The 17,994-nt window shown below is 37.1% G+C and overlaps 1 protein-coding gene across 4 annotated transcripts in view; it reads right to left on the reverse strand.

The window, feature by feature from the left end:
• LOC119831632 (E3 ubiquitin-protein ligase Nedd-4) overlaps window positions 1–15,539 on the reverse strand; it is a 24,612-nt gene extending 9,073 nt beyond the window's left edge. Inside the window, exons 1-14 of one of the 4 annotated variants that reach the window (XM_038355065.1) lie at window positions 15,415–15,539; window positions 12,921–13,002; window positions 11,531–11,569; window positions 10,817–10,980; window positions 9,618–9,786; window positions 8,116–8,190; window positions 6,384–6,505; window positions 5,978–6,095; window positions 3,704–4,384; window positions 2,320–2,401; window positions 1,554–1,652; window positions 1,017–1,181; window positions 530–654; window positions 153–294 (exon numbers count right to left, since the gene is read on the reverse strand). In XM_038355065.1, the coding sequence (XP_038210993.1) occupies window positions 153–294; window positions 530–654; window positions 1,017–1,181; window positions 1,554–1,652; window positions 2,320–2,401; window positions 3,704–4,384; window positions 5,978–6,095; window positions 6,384–6,505; window positions 8,116–8,190; window positions 9,618–9,786; window positions 10,817–10,980; window positions 11,531–11,569; window positions 12,921–13,002; window positions 15,415–15,503 (2,152 nt within the window). In that variant the 5' untranslated portion in view covers window positions 15,504–15,539. Of the gene's footprint in view, window positions 1–152; window positions 295–529; window positions 655–1,016; window positions 1,182–1,553; window positions 1,653–2,319; window positions 2,402–3,703; window positions 4,385–5,977; window positions 6,096–6,383; window positions 6,506–8,115; window positions 8,191–9,617; window positions 9,787–10,810; window positions 10,981–11,530; window positions 11,570–12,920; window positions 13,003–15,414 lie in introns of all 4 variants that reach the window. The other 3 variants (XM_038355064.1, XM_038355066.1, XM_038355067.1) reach the window with 3 other exon arrangements.
• Window positions 15,540–17,994: the final 2,455 nt, after the last annotated feature.

Consider the following 17,994-nt stretch of genomic DNA (forward strand, 5'->3'; position numbering starts at 1 on the left):
AAAGTAATAAATGTTATTTGCAGTTAACAATTTTCTTTTTTCTTTATTACAATATTTATGGCAAGACTAGGTAATAACACGGATATTAAAAGAAAGTTCGTAAAAATAACCGTGAAAGAAAAAAATCTAGCTACATAATTACAATCACTCACCGAGCCCCACTTCGGATTCGAACTCGACCCAGAGCTTCGTCTTGAGCAGGTCCACTCGGCTCACGGAACTGATGATACGGTACGAGTCCTCCAGTATCGAGTTCCTGCGCACTTTGATCTCGAACTTGTTGGGCACGTTGCTCTGAAAATTATACGACAAATGCAATAATGTTTTTGTTACTTCACAACAACTATCTTGATCCCGGATAAAAACTATCCTGTGTCCTTTCCTTAGTCTCAAAACTATCTCCATATAGAAATAGTAAAGTGTTAAATGTATGGCTCTTGAGGCTACGCTTTCGCATGTAGTCGTGCGAGTCCCAGGATTTTAGAAAAAAAAAACTCCATCAATGAGGGTACTTTGAAAAAAGTCTCACCGGCTTACGCAGCTGGCTCTTGAGGTATTCGTATTTGCGCTTGTAGTCGCGCGAGTAGGGCACCGCCGGGCCCGCGATCTGCGGGTTCGACAGCCGCGGGTCCTCCCACTGCGTCGTGCGGGTGTCTGTACACGCAACACATGCATACATAATCACACACACACATTTCCATTGGTTAATAAGACTGACCCCGATATTTTCTGTTATAAATCCTACAACAAGTTAAAAACAATCTTATTAGAATTACTTCAAGGTGTATCAAAAGCAATAAATTTTCGCGATTTTAAGAACGCTAGCTTGCAATATTATTGCCACAAAAAATTCAATCTTATTCAGATAAATGATGGTAGAATTCACAAAGCACCAAAACTGCACCAACAGCGGAGTTTTGGTGGGTTCATTTTTTGACAGCGATCAAGTACCTACATTCTATTTTGAAATATGCATCCCTTTTAAAATCCCATCCCTCCCCCTCCCCCCAACTCACTATGATCAATGAAGAAGATCCGCCCGTCCGTGTGCACCCTCTCCTCCCAGCCCTCCGGCAGTGGCCCCAGCTCGTCCGCGTCGCCCTCGGCCCCCGCCCCGGCCCCCGCCCCCGCGGCCCCACCCTCCGAGCGAACTGACGTGCTGGGTAGGCTAGATGCGCAACCTGACAGACAAATACATCAAGAATTTAGTATATTAGTAAACAGTAACATTCGAAACTGCATTTTAAAATTAATACTTGAATTAAAAAAAAACACTTTTTTAATGAAACGTCACTTAAAATATGCCGTACTTTTTAAAGAATTTGCATTCGGCAATAAAACCCATTTACAATACAATTAATTTATTACGGAAACAACAATGGCGAATAAACAAAAGTGAACGCGCAACAAAATTTAAAGCTTATCATATCTGTATGAAATTTGGTGCAGAGATAGATTTTAGTCTTGATTAGCCCATATGCTAATTTTCACCCGGGTACCAAGCGAGTAAGGCCGAGTTACAGCTAGTAATATATCAAAAAATACAAAATTACCCGTCCTAGGATCCACCCAGGTGGTGGTTTTGTTGTTGTGATCGATGAAGAAAATCCTCCCGTTCGGTGCGCGCTGCATGCTCCAGCCGGGAGGCAATCCTGAGGGAAATAAAAAAAAAACATCATCTATTAAAATCTAATAAAACCAATTTACGAGTTATATTATGTTGAATTTTTAAGTACACCCATGAGCATTGATTTCATCTGTATTGAATGATACTTGTAAATAAAATATAATTAAGCACACCACAATTATTTTTTTTATAATTAGGATATTTGTTACTCTTTCAAGCGAAAGCAGCATACGGAGATAGATTACAGTCTGGATTTAGCACAAAGGCTACTTTAAGCCCTTTACGCGAGTGATGCCGCGGGCTTCAGCTTGTACCTCGTGGAGGTTTACAGCACAAAGTGGTTTTGTGTGAGTCGAGTAGGCTTCGACACGAATTGGGCCAGCTCGCACGGAGGAAGTAACCGAAGGCCCGTTTTCTTTTCCACGCCCTTCCCAGTCCATTTCTTCTTTCGAGTCGTCAATCCTTTCCTAATCCTAATCTTTCCTTTTCCCTTAAAAGCAGGTAGCGCATTCCTCGTGTGCCTCTGCACTGCCTCTACGAATGTTCACGGACGGTGATGAACGCTTACCATTAGGCGAACCACCAGCTCAGTTGCCCGCTAAGACATAAAAATATACATATGTAATCAAAAGCATGTATAAGTTATGATGTAACAGGTGCTGGATGACCATATCAAATAAAAGTATACAAACCATCACTATTGGGCAGGTTTTGACTCTGCGTGCTGCTGGCGCTGCTACTCCGAGTACTGTCTGACGAATTGTCCGTTTCGTCCTACAATCACAACCATAAATCAACACTAACTTCACTTAACACTACCGGAAAGCACCAATTTTAAGTGATTCTGACACCTAATTCCACCAGTAAATATTGATAGTTCAATTCAAAAAAATCACTACCGTTATATTTCCAAGAGTATTTATGTAAATTTAGAAACGGCGAATAACTAAAGCAAGCGTCTAAAGCTAAACCAAAACTCAACGTATAAGAAATAGAAAATGCAAAAGGGAAGGCATAACAGCTGACGCAAATCAGCGTACGTTCCTATTACCATGCACGCATGCATTTTGCAATCTAGCTCAATCTAAATAGGAAATCTAGGGCTTATACAGAACCCCCGTCCCCCTAACACAAATTGTATTAGGGGGACGGGGACGGGCTAAGCGAAATTCCGTGCGTTGTGCGTACTACGTAAAGTATATAATAAAAATTCATGCAACGTGACGGATTCTGATAAATAAGATTTTATCTAAATAGGCTCAGCATAAGCAACCCTGTTAAATAATGCTGTGATAAATGCTGCGGTTATTGATGTAATCGTATGTGAGTGAAGAGTTAGTGCTCAGACATCCAAACCAACCTACTTACCAAGAACAACCTAGGCATTTGCACCAAATTTAGAACACACATAGACAATTTCGAAAACCAAAATATTCCAAAATGTACCATTTTAATAGGTCCTACAGAATTTAAACATCAAATTGAAAAGATACCTTTGTCCTCAGTAAAAAAAAAAAAAAAAACTTTTCGCCTACATTTCCTGACAGACACCCTAAGAATGTTAAAATAATTTCATTTACACATCGGCAAAGTGCGTTGCGTCCCCTACACATCCCGTGATATGATGTCCAATGTACAATGTCAGTGTATCGCTTGTTAATCAGCATTCGTTATGGCACTGTTAGTCAAGCGTGGCCGTGAACGCCCCGGGCACATCAACGAGTTGTCGAAACCAATGTAAATGACTAGAAACGTCGGCAATTTCGCCCCAAAACTCGAGGATATAACCGCGACAACGTTACAGGAGTACGCCCACATGTCCTCAACTGGACGTATAGAAAACTATCAACTCGCACGTTAGCAAATATTTACACGCAACGATTCGAGCGAGCGAATTTTCTATACGTCATCGAATCATAGACAATCGCCCAAGCGTTAACTAGGATCGGGCCGGCCGCGGCATTCCGCGCGTGAATCTATAGCTAACGTTATACAGACGGGTGCTTAGCATTGGAACGTCATACAAACCCACAAAGGTACACATATACTGGCCACAGCACGCCCGCGGGGGCTTACCTCAGAGCTCATGGAGCTCGCCGTGGTCCTCCGGCGGCGCCGCTCCGCGGAGCCCCGCCGCTCGGGGGTCACGCCCCCGGTGGGGGTACTGAAATGGTTCTCATCGAACGTCAGAGACTCCGCCGACTCGTCGCCCGTCTCATCGCTCCTCTCCCTCCCCCCTCCCGCTCCCCCGTCCGCCGCGTCTATCTCTCGCTGCGTCTCCTCCGGACTAGTTATAATGATCTCGTCGACCGCCGGCCGCAACTCTATTTCTATGGTGTCCGTGTCTGAATTATTGTCTTGGCTGCTGTTTGGAGACACGTTGTCGTTATCGTTTTCGTTATCGTTATCGTTATCGTTGTCGACGACCTCGATGCTGTCGCTGGACGCTTGAGCTTTAAGAGCTAGTTGGGGCGCTCCGTTAGCTCGTTCCCTTTGTTCCGTCGCGCTTTCGCTCGTTTCGTTCGCGCAGACTACGTCTTCCTCTTCGTTTCTATCATCCCTTACATTAGTATCACAGTCATTAGTAGAATTAGGCACTGATTCGGTCCGCTCCGCCGCATCCGGCGTGCGAGCCGGCGTGGAGAAGGGCGTGGCTTCCGCGCTCTCGTCTCTCGCGTCATTCGTCTCGACACTATCCTCAGCGGTCGCCTCACTAGAGTCGGCTGCGCTTTCCGCTGGCCTATCGTTCGTTTCCTCCTGTCGGAGATTTAGAATTGACACTAACATTACGTTACATTTCATTTTGGGTAATGGAATAACAGATATAATTTGAATTGACAAGTGTAACCACTGAATTTTTAAAGAATATAATATACATTATGACAGTAATCATATGTTTATAGTGCCGCAGTATTGTCTATGACATGTGGGGACATCACAATGAATGTCTATGCTACCCGGTGTTACTTAGCGACCTTCAGTATTAGCGTGTTTGTATCGTCATCACCTCAATCGACATCGAAATAGAACCGCGATTGAAGTGATGACACCAGTCGCACCCTGCAAGTGAAATTAGAGTGATTCCCTGTGAACTGTCAAAACTGTGCTCTTTGTGTTAGGATTTAAGGTGGAAAATAGTCCAGGATATAAATATAAACAAGCAACTCGAAGAACACAATATTTGACGTCATGAAATGATGTTACGTTGAATGAAACACAGTTCCTTCCTCCGAACCCAGCAAAGGCCATGCTGCGAAGTTTCTAAAAACATAAAAATAGACGTTTAAACATAGACGTAAAGTTTCAACGAGACAGACAATACTTATGAATGATTCAAAAAAGATCTCAAATAGACGCCATTTTAGAAGTTTGAGAACATGATATACTGTATGAATAATAAATACGTCTTGCAATATTTCGCAACGGAATTTTACAATGCAACTTCTAAAATGACATCTTATGCATAAGCATGAAACCTTTTTTATTGATCATAATTTAAGATAGAGGCCGTTAAGAAAAGAAAAATATTTAAAGAAAACTAAAATTCAGAACTTAACCAATCGCCTTGAATCACTTATTTCTTTTAGATTTTAAATACGTCTAAACATGCATATAAATAAATTAATTTCCATGCAACATGCATATTACACAATCCACGATAATTATTATTAATATGACACTTTCGTTTTATTTTACTAAACCGAACTTGATAAAATTTTAAGTGACAAGTAATTTAATTGTTTTTTTAATCCATTTTTTAAGACCATAACAGACCCGAAACAACATTCATTGACATATTTGTAAAAAATACACCAAAGCTATTCTTTCTCTGTTTATGAGCATGATTTATTTACAATAGTTTTAAATTGTTATATATTTATTAACAATACAACATGCATTATTCATTATGTCATAATTTTTACCCTATGAAAGGTTACTATTAGTTTTATAGTAACAAACAATCAATTTAACACATTTTGCTAAATGATCGATACGAAGCGAAGGCGGGAGAGATATTAAATAAGACAATTAACATAAACTATGGAACGTACTAAAAGCCGCGTAAGCATTATGATCCGCCTCGAAGGACCTTTTTTCGAATAATCGTTCAAAGTTTAAAATTTCGCATTAATGACTGCGATTTCAACACTTATCCATAAAAGCGATTATTTAAATAATAAAAAAAACTTGTTAATAACGAATAAAAACTACTACGATTAAAATTTAACAGATCTATATCTCTAAATATGTTTAGTTCAACAAGTTCAACAAGACATCTTACTACACCAAAGCCCACGTAACATGCGCTGATAAACAGACAGACAGACAGACAGACAAAACGAGACGTACGTGTGTCTGCGTGTTCGACTGGTTGTGCTCGTCGTCGGCCGAGATGTGGAAACGACGTTGGAACTCGGTCGCAGCCGTTTCCATCCGCTCGGCCTGAGACTCCGTGCTCATATTGCGTCTGCGGATCGGGAATAGAATAATAGAAAATCAATAATTTTTTTTATGCCAGAGTGGATATTTGAGCTGGTGGTTCGCGATGGTAAGCGACCACCACCACTCATTGACATTTACAAAGCTATTTTATTAGCGCTTTTGAAAATGCGTGCCTGTTATGCTATAAAATCCTAATGTCCGATTCTAGAAGTCTAATTGTATAAACAAATGTTCAAGCTAGAGATTATGAACATCATACAAATACATTAAAAATTTCTCATCTATTAACTATGATTTAAAACGAAATACTCACGTGAAAGCGAGCGAAGGCCGCTCCCATTGCGTGGACCGCGCCACGTGGTTCACGTAATACGTGCGCCCGTTCGCGTCCTGCCGCTCCTCCCAGCCGGGCGGCAGCGGGTCCCCCCCTATCGTCTGTTGACAATACACCACCTATTTAATGACTAGAGCTATTTCGATACATATATGTACACGATTTTTTATTCCCGCCATTTAAAGTGATTTCCCCCCCCCCTCCCCCTTTTCCCATCGCCTGTTAACAATACTTTTGCACAAAGTAGATAGATTAAAAGCGCCACCTTGAGATGTGGCTAATTAGCTAGAATAACCTTCAGTTTAATAATTACATTCGTCTCTTTTTCGCTCACGATTTCGAATCATGCCATCTTACTTTACCGTCTATTCGTAATGTAGTGTGATATAGTAACATAAATAAATGCATTTATGTGTGCGTTAGTGTGCCGTTTTTAAATCTAAAACTGTGTTAGTACCCTGTATGCGCATTTTTACTTATAACATTGAGTTTTTTTGCACTAAAAATTCGTGTTTATGTCCCATGTTTGTAACCCGGTCGTAGCGATATAATATAGGGTACAACCTATCTCAATGACTTTAAACTATTAACTATATGTTAGGCTAGTTGACTTTGTCGTCTATAGGAAGGATTATGCGCTGGTCTGCTAGTATATACATAAAAAAATTCAACTTCACCATTCGAGTCTCTGCACAGACATAAGCCAGATAGAATGCCTTTATTCATCAGATAGTTTTTATCAAATTTGGTATTACATTACATATTGGGTCATATAAAAGGAAGAACGTAATAAGAAGATGATTAAAATCCTACTAATTATAAACGCGATAGTTTGGATGGATGTATGGATGTTATTCTTTCACGCAAAACAGCTTATCGTATCTGTATTAAATTTGGCACAGAGACAGATTGTAGTCTGGATTAGCACATAGGCTACCTTTTACCCGGATACCGCGCAAGTCTCGCCAGGGGTTACAGTACGCGAGGGTGTTTAAAACATCCAAATATACCACCTCTGAATTGTCAGAACTCGACCAAATTTAAATGGGACCACATGGCAGGCGCCAGCTCTTAAACACAAAAAGAAACAAAAAAATCGGTTCACCCAGTCGATATGAGGTAACAAACCCACTTAAAGAACAACACAACACCAAATTGAAATCCTCGTCCTTTTTTTGAAGTTCGTTGAAAATAAAGATAAAATGATATGTTTGAGGGGTTATATACACTATAGGCACCAATATAGGATATTTTTTATTACTATTACAATAATATTCATGAAAACTCAACAACCGCTTCATAAACCAACATTATCTGCATATTAAATTATCATTTTTAAATATCCCGCAATTTATGTACAGAATTACATATTGTCCTATATAATAATCCTTATATGAAAATTAAACGTAAACATCCACCACAAATAGCTTGCCGTCTCGCTCCCACTTAACAAAAATCACTAATGTGCAAGCTAGAGGCACCATTTACACCTTTATTTCGAGATATTTATTTTTAAATTTTACTAGCGAGTGATTTTCATTATTAAAGCATGCATTTAAATACCGACACCATATTTTTTTTTCTTTTGATAATTTCAATACCCTTCTTCCAACTATCCATCCATCGTATAACACTTTGGATAGTCAGACAGACAGGCCTATGCATTTTGTCTGTTAGTGTGTATGTGATAATAATGAAAAATATAACGTACAAAGGGCAATTGCGTTGCGTCGACTACTACCCAGTCATCCTCCCCGGTCAAAGTTGGTACAGTGCCCGCGAACACCTACGTCAAAACCTAGGCTTTACTAGCGCAGATCATTGTTAGTCACTGTTACTTATCACCGTTATTTAATTATAAAAATCACTGTTACATGTTAGTTATTATCACTGTTATTTGGTGATGAACAATAACCACTGTTACCTACTGGTTTTTATCACGGTTATTAATTAATCAACCCTCGGGACTAGATGGTTAAATCCAAACAGATTATGCTACCTTCATTCCCCTTAACGTGAAACGATTTTATATACCCATACGTCCGCTAAATTCAATCAAAATCGGTCCAGTGTTTCTGAGCGTCGAGAACAAACATCAGAATTCGATGTATGTATGCGTAACATGCTTAGAAGGACTATAAGTTCAATAGTATCTAGATTATTATTAAATATCAGTACATAAAGTAATCAATAACAATGTGCATCTTAGTCTATATTAATATATATAGTACAACGTTTTTTTATTACATAATTAAGTAAAATATAAACAGGGTGATAACGCATCTATCCAAGAATACTATACCAAAAACAGATTTATAAAATTCTTTTAAATAGAGTCTTACCACCAGAAAGAGTGACAGTCATAAGAGTGGTGATAAGGGAGTAGTTTTTTTTTTTCTTCGATTCTTTTTTATTGATTTTTCGAAATAGTCGAATATCTCTAATAATATACCAAAAGTGTTTTAGTAATTATAAAATGAATGTTTCTCAATTCAAGCTGTTTATAACCGATATTTTTTAAAGGATATAGATAATTAAACGGTGGAATTATATGTTGTTCAATATTAAGAGATATTTTTTTTTTATATTTTTTGTGTGAAACTGATTTCTATGTGTTTTATTTTCTCATGCGAAATACCGGGACGGCATCTGAGAAACGGTACATGATTTAATTAATTTACTAGTTGTTATATTTTAAAACATGTATTAGTAACATCTATGTAAGTCTGTGACGTTTTTGAAACCTATTACCTAATATTAACATACATACAAAATGGATAATATAGATTATAATCCTTTTTTATCATATTGCTGTATACCGACTATGTAATTATAACATAATTAATTCATTCGTAAACGGTTATTCCTCCCCACCCTTTTTCTAAATTTGCAAGTATACGGTTTTCATTATATATAGGTAAATACAGAACAATATTTTTATTTATTCATTCAAACGTAATTTCTGGGTATTGTTGAACGTATTTCCCTTTTTCATTGAATAATTTTTTCGTCTATTTGTGTGTTAATCTATCTCATGGAGCGATATTTCTTTCTCACTCTTAAACAAACGACGTGTAATATTATTTTGTTTATTATTATTATTATCTCTTATCATATTTTTCTCTTTTATTTTTTTTAACGTAAATGAAATCCCTCTCCCCTTTATGTAACTTTTTTCACACCCCTCCCCCCTCACTCCCCCCCCCCACTCACCGGCTGCACGTGCCCCACCTGCGGCGGGCTCTCGACCATCTCCCAGCCGTCGGGCGGCGCGGGCGGGGCGGGGTGCGCGGGCTGCGCGGGCGCATCCGCGTCGCGCTCGCCGACGCGCCCCACCAGCGCGTGGTACACCTCGATATAGCCGCGCACGCGGGAACGCGCGCTGGAACGTGCGTGCGTGCATTTGTAATGATGCTATTGAATGAAATGTTGCCATATCGTTTTTTTATATGTTTATATCTTTTTGCAACAGATATCACATTATGTACAATATGTGTAATAACACTAGATCCAAACATTCGAAGGTACAAAAAATCCCCATCTAGAAGAAAATCAATAAAATTGTCCAAAACTTTTTTAAAATATCAACTCTCATTCCAACAATCGCGTCAAAGGGTAAGTTCTGCCATTTAATTACCTCCTACCAAAATTGTAGAGCATCAAATTATCTATAAAAAGGTTTGAGTCCTGTATTCCTATAATATACTAAAAAATTTACCAATGACATAGCTGTGTTTAGGGAACTCATTAACTTTTCATACTCGTATACTTTTGGACATATTTTTGAAAAAGTGAGTTTACAAAAAAACTGCACAATAAAAACAAATTATCCATTTAACATCTGAGCTTAATAATATCACATCAAACTTACGCATAGTCCAATAAATACTTAAGCCACAAAATCCACACAAAAATCACTTACACGCAACAAAAATAGCGAACTTGTCGGTTATTTTCGAATAAATAATCACCAAATAAACAAAACGTGCATACACGTCCCGTCATACCAGAGACGTTAAGCGTGCGGAAACTGAAAATAAAATCGCAAATTAAAGCGCGCTTCTGACTTATAGGGGAGTAGATGGATCGGTTTGCATAACGTTTGCGGGAACTTCCACCTTATACCTAAGAGATAGAGTTCATTTTTAATAAGTAGTTTCGAGAAATGTAACATAGAAATTTAATACATCTAATCATTTCTGTAGCAAATCCTACAATTACTATTAAAAATGAACGACCAAGATTAAATATAAATTTACTAAAAAGTAAATTTCGTTCGATACTTTTCTTTATCAAACTTCAACTCACTGGTTGCTGCATTCGACTCCTGCTATATATAAGCACCATTATCCACCATCAATCCACTCCCCTCGCAGAGGCGCGCAGCTCGGCCATGCGCTACTTACACAGACCTGCGCGGGCGCAGTGGGTACTTAGTGACGGGCGGGCGGGCGCTCGCCGCGCTCTCGTACGGCGCGTTCGCCAGCGGCACCTCCACCATGCCGAGGAAGTCGTCGCGCGTGAGACGGTTCTCGTCGAACACCTGGATGAGCAGCTTCTGCTCTTGCGGCTTCACCTGGGAGACGTGAGCGGGCGGTGGTGGTCAATCACAAGTTCGTGTCGACCACAGAACAGATAAAAGGCGTTAGAAATGAGGCAGTCGTTACTTTACTCCCACTATTTATTTTGATATTTACGTCCACTACCCATGCGTACGCGCATGATCAATACATAGAGGCTATATATAGCTATTGGTCCTCACACTAACGGAAACATATATAACTCACACACACGTAGTATACAATTTTTTTATCATACATGTTACGGCGACAACTTTTCAAATAAGATCGACACGCCTGTCCCGCCCACATAGGCCCTTTACTCCCTTTATCTGTTCTGTGATGTTAATTAGTCAAAACACAAATTAAGCAATAGATAGTCTTAACAAACTCTCTAGTTCACTCATTTTAACAAACAAAGGTCACTTAAACAAGAACAAGATGTAAGTTTTTATGAAATACTAAAGATTACAATTTTAAATTTTCTTATAAATACGATAACAATATTTTCAAACCAAAACTATTCGATAGATTTTTTTTTATTTTTGGAATAAAAACAAAACTCACCCGAAATACAAACTCCTGATTCCATACTGGGTTTAAAGTCTGAAATTAATTCAATTATTTAACATTAACGAAGGTCATCTCATACTAAATATATTGCTAATCCCTTTAAAAGGCTTACGAGTATTGAAAATGCATAATTTCTCAGCAAATGGTGACCTTGATAAAAAGATTAAATCATAGCTATCACTTATGTGGGGTCATTGAATACCAATTCAATTTGCTCTTGAATCTTCTGATGATATCAAGACTATATTTTATATGTCGTCTTCGGCAAAGAAGCTGACGGGGCGACCCCACCAGCTTATCATCTAAGCGCTAACTTTTCGTTTTTTTAAATAGCCAATAAAAAACGTAGAAAAAATGCTGAAAATTATAGACAGACCAGCGCTTAAGCTCTGAGGCTCAATCTTGACTCAGTTATAGTGAAAAAGTGGGCTTAATTTATTCGTCTATTACCCCAAAAAAATAACAACATTTATTTGCCATTCGAACCAGTAGTTCCGCGTGTGGCGTGTGCAAACAAACAAACAAACTCTTCAACTTTATATAATTAGTGTAGCAGAGAAGAATGCGTTTAAATGATATTGCTTTGAAACAAAATATAATAGTTGAAGTATTATAACAACCCACTGAAAGCCTCGAAAAGGTACCTCTATTAAGCCTCGTTGCTTAAGCAAATGTTTTATAATCCAATTAGCCTGAAGTGATTATAAATTTACATATTAAGTACAGTAACCATATACTGTTTAGTTAGTAAATATTTTTAACCGATTGCGATGAAAAGAAAGTGATACCACTATATACAATCTTAGAGTATATGTAAGTGTGTTTATTTATTGGACACGTCGTTTAGTGTAAACGCTATTGGTTTATGATTTTCAGATTTTTATTATTTTCTTACACATTGTGTCGTGTGTGGTGAAATGAATAGATTTGATATATATGTATGTATGTAAAAATGAATCCCTATTTCGATTGGTCATGCCATTACGCGTGAACGGCTGGACCGATTTCAAAAATTCTTTCACCATTAGAAAGCTGCAATTACACCTAGTGACATATGCTATATATGTAGTATGTACCACGGGTGAAACCGGCGCGAACAGCTTGTAATAAATTAAATAAAATACCATATTATGACGTCACATTATACCTTCAAAATTAAGTATCTTCAAATATCGATTTACATATTATATTGTAGGATTTCAAGAATAGTATAATAATGCTTAATTTCACACAAAAGCAATTTTTCAATAATAAGGTACTTAAAACAATTACTTATAAAGAAGCTTCACATATTGCGTAGATCAATTTATTTTCAATTTAGAGGCGTCAAACACATAATCTCCTTTTCATTGCACAATTGGGTAAACAGCATATAAATACTCACCCTCTTCTTAGTTTTCGTCAGGAAAGTTTCCAGTGTGACGTCACCGTCTGCTTTCTGCAGCTCGACGCGGACATATGGATCGCTGGAATATGAGAAACCATCAATATTAACTTAACAGTACCTTCTATTTTCGTAATATCAACTTAACAGTACCTTGTAATATCTAATAATAGAAACAACGCCCTTCTTCCATTCAGATTAAGGGTTTGGGGTTTTGTAAATCCTACTTTATCTCGTCCGAATAAGATTTAATTTATTTTACTAGACCAGACCATACTTGACCACCTCATTTGTCCATTAAATTTATCGTCTTTAATACGTTTACACCTTAATGTAGTATTGAGTTTGAATTGATGTTCTTTTATTTCGACTAGAATTTTACAAACACATTCGATTACAGAATTAAGGGTACTCGAAAATAAACCACCGGCATATTTCCTGTATTTTTCATACATTTTATATGGCCAACACACGCTACACACATCGCTCCCTACAAATAACTTGCGAGGCGGCGCTTGCGGCTGTCGAATGTAGCCCGTGTGTGGCGACCCTAACCTCATTATTGAATAAGATTTTGTATATAATGTAATAATTACAAGAAATTTTAATACTCGCCAATATATGCCAATGCACGACAATACATGGCAATACATGACGCTAACCGTGATACAGTTGTCACTGTAACGCAATTTGCATTTCCGCGAGGTCAACGTCGGTGCGCTGAGGCACGGATCTCTCATCACATAAGCGTTTGTCGATATTGAAGCGTAACTAGGCGCTGACAAAATTATTGCGGTTGTATTTAATAAATTTTTATGTGGGAGTCGAGTATGCTTCGGCACGAAGTGGGCCAGCTCGCGCCGGGAAAGCATCACATCGCCACAGAAAACCAGCGTGAAATGGTAGCATGCTACTGCGTTCCGTACGGTGAAAGGGGGCACTACCTCTGCCAATGTTCATGGGCGGTGGTGTTCGCTTACCATCAGACGTACCACCCGTTCAAAGATAAAACAAAAATAATATTGTCGGTTTTATAGAAACTTATGATGTCCGATTGCTATGCTATGAATTACGATTCGCAGCGATTGCCACAGAAGCCTAGTCAAATAAATCTACATTAACATAATGAAGAGGCACAGTTGGTGAATTTGTGAGTTTGTGACGTTTTAGGGGGTCGACTACGAATTTAAAAACGCGTTTGCTAAAAGAGAGCCACGTTATCGGTTAGTGTAATATTTTATTTCGCTTCTATCCCTAGTTAACACGAGCCGGCCAAGCTGGAGCCGGTACGAGCGTTAAGTAATTAGATTATTTAAGTTTTTGAAGTATTTATCTATGGTATTAGCTGGCTGCCCTCACCTCGATATCGGAAAAAAAAACAAATAAAAAAGTTATCCATACTAATATCATAGAGCTGAAGAGTTTGTTTGTTTGTTTGTTTGTACTGGTCCGATTTGAAAAATTCTTTCAGTATTACATAGCTAGCCCATTTATTGAGGAAGGCTATATATGTACCTCGGGCGAAGCCGGGGCGGACCGCTAGTCACAAATAAGGTGACTTTGAAATGATGGCACCATGTTTTTTACCATACAAGTATAAATAACCACACTTTTTAATTATTATGTAAAAGATACTAGATAACATGGATAATACAAAATACCTTATCCGCTTATTTTATATTTAATTGCTTTCCTTATTTCCGAGTTCAAACCGGTTTCGTTATATCGACAGTTACATTGTTAATTAAAAACGTATTAACCAGCTTTGCTGTGTCACCGATTCAAAATTGTACACGACTTTTACATGTGATATCCGCTTTCACTCATCCTATTAATATTATAAACGCAAAAGGATGGATGTATGGATGTTTGATGTCACGCGAAAACAGCTTATTGTATCTGTATGAAATTTGGTACAGATATAGATTATAGTCTGGAATAGAGAAAGGCTTTAACAGTGCCACCATCTCATCATAGAAAACGGCGAAACATTTTACTAATATTTTTTTCATGGCAGAGCATTCTTTTCATCCTTTATTCGAACCGCAAGGGATTGGAACATGCTTCCTGAGTCTGTGTTCCCCGACGAGTACAATCTGGGAGTGTGAAATTTTGAAAGATTTTACACCAATGCTATAAAACTAAACATTAAATACAATCTGGGGGTCTTCAAGAGAAGAGTGAACAGTTACCTTCTAGGGAAGCGCACTTCATTTTAGACCACATCTCAGCTTACCATCAGGCGAGATCGTGGTCAAGCGCTTCCCTATCACGAAATAAAAAAAAATAAAAAAGCAAAGGGGCAGGTGGGCCATCCAGATGTTAAGTGGCCACCACTGACCAAAAACACTTCTAACACTGGTGCTGTTACTTTACCAGCCTTTTAATATTTTAACTAATATAACGCGGAAGGAAGTTCGTCACAGTAATCACAATGAACTGTATTTATGAAAGCATAGTTACTTTAATAGGGTAATTGTGTAAGGTCACTCACCTAGCACCGAAAATGTCTTTTTTGGCCAAAGAATATGCTCCTATTATCTTCAACCGAAGCAGGAAGCTATTCTCGTCCGTCTGTAACATTAATTGAATATAAAAGAAACACTATAAAAATCATCTTTATATCCATCATTGTATGACAGCTTTTCAAATGGAAAAAGGAAAATCTAAGCAAGAAAGGACTGTCTTATGATAACATTTCATTAAGCAGTCCAATATATTAGAGATAACGTTAACTATTCGATTCGATGAATCTTGTATGTATGAATATATATGCATCATCATCATCATTATCAGCCCATATATGTTCCCATTGCAGGGACGCAGACCACCTATGAGTGTTCAAGCCATAATCCACCACGCTGTTCAAGTGCGTGTTGGCAGATGTCACATGTCGTCGAACTTTTGATTCTTGGACATGCCGGTTTTCTCACGATGTTTTCACCGTTTGGAGTAGTGGTGATTTTGCTCACATGCGCAGATAATTTGAAAAATCTTGCACGCACGCCTGATCTCAAACCCCGGACTTAACGATTTAAAGTCCGAGGTCCTCACCACTGACCCTTATATATATACATGTATGGCATTGCTTACATATATACATGTATGACATTAAACACACACAAATCAACGCCAATTAATATTACTTGTAATCTCTTAAAAAGGGTTGCTTACTATACATCTAAAATTACTCAAAACGCCCTTAATGAATGGTGTAATAAGGTTAATGTTGCTTAAACAACAATTATCTTTTCCATCAGTGTTAAACTTTCATAAATTAATTCCAAATTTCATAACATCTGATAAATGCACTAAAAAAGTCTAATAATAAGTGTTTATGATAAGAAGTCATTAATTCCTAGTATACAAAGTAAGACCATCTGTCTAATATGATTATTTTATTTACTTTAGTATAAAGCTCCATTACATTATTTACATAGCTGAATGGTACAATGACCTTGTCTGTATCGATGTATTAAATTCGCACAATAATATAGATATATAGCATTTTTTTTTTAAGTAGACAAGATATAACATGTGGAACTTAAAAAATAAACCACCATTTAAAATTATTTCTGCTATTTCTAAAAAAAAGGAGGAAAACAAAGGAGGTTCAGTTAAAATCGATTGTGTATGTTTTACTCAACATTCAACAACTCCTTATCGGAGAGAAACATGATTGTGATTATTTTCTGTTGCTGAATGTGGATTTGAGTCCTCTCCAAGAACGTCGGTAAGCTTTTTTTGTGGGAACGTTTATTTAAGGTGAAACAGATTAACAAACATACAAATAGATATCTCATCAGTTCTTTTATAGTATACACGTATCAATCATTATCTATTGCCTTAAAATAATAGAGTAATAACCACTAAATATATATCAATGAATATATTTAATAATGTGACTCATGTCCGACTTGGTAATGTCCACAAAACTTATCACTAAGGTCCTGATATAATATTGAATTACACCACTTGTTCCGGCAACTGTGTTGATTTATGAGTAGGCTGTTTTATAAAAAAAAAACAGTTTTCGCGAAATTAAAATGTGAAAAAATGCATACAATATGATACTCAAGTAAAATCAAAGGCAAGATTTTAGATGTCAATAATTAATTTACCTTTAAGTGTATTGACAGTAAAAAAAAAATAGATTTTGTTTGATGAAAAGGAATAAGAGAGCTATTATAAATAGATCTATATTAACAATGTATAGCTGAAAAGTTTGATTGCTTGAATGTGCAAATCTCAGGAACTAATGTGTTAATTTAAAAAATTCTATCACAGTTGGAACTGTACAGAACTCTAAAAAGGATTCTTCATGGATGTTGAGCTCAAGCACAGGCCACACATGATAAAAAAACCAGATAGACTAACAAAACTTAAACAATAAAACAAAACTTCAAACACAAAATCTAAACTGTTAAACTCATCCACTATTTCATTAAATAAAAAGTGAGTGCGAGGTGAACTCAATGTGTAAAAAAAACTAATATAATGAAAACTCTTTTAAACAAAGTACCGCTATAATATATCAAGTTAACATAGAAACTCACGATATCCACATAAATAAGAGATTTATCTTTTATAAAATAATGTTACTGGTCTGCTTTAATCTTCATACACAATCCACATTTGCATTTGTTTTTAAACACTTTGTTTCACTTAATTAAAATTGTGAATAAGTTGTAATATTCATATGGTAAACAATTTTAGGCTTTACTAGCCTGACATGTGTGTGTGTGTGTGTATGTGTTTATGTGTGTGTACATAGCCACCACACAGCAGGCTTTCAGGGACGAGCTTTTAAACATAAAAAAGAATCATAAATATAATTAAAAGCAATGTTTCTTCATGTTATTAAGATAATTATAGTTATACATAGGACAATTATTTATTACTGGCATTCCAGCTTCACCTATGGTATTTTTGTTTTTCTCATAGGAACCTCCCTTATTCCGAAACAAATAATAATTAGTGTGGTCCCATTTAAATTTGATTTATTTCAGACAATTGGATAGTGATTTGGTTTTTTGTTAATAACAATAAACATTACATTATACTATTGTAATTA

Source organism: Zerene cesonia, chromosome 14 (assembly GCF_012273895.1).
Source record: "Zerene cesonia ecotype Mississippi chromosome 14, Zerene_cesonia_1.1, whole genome shotgun sequence".
NCBI lineage: Eukaryota > Metazoa > Arthropoda > Insecta > Lepidoptera > Pieridae > Zerene > Zerene cesonia.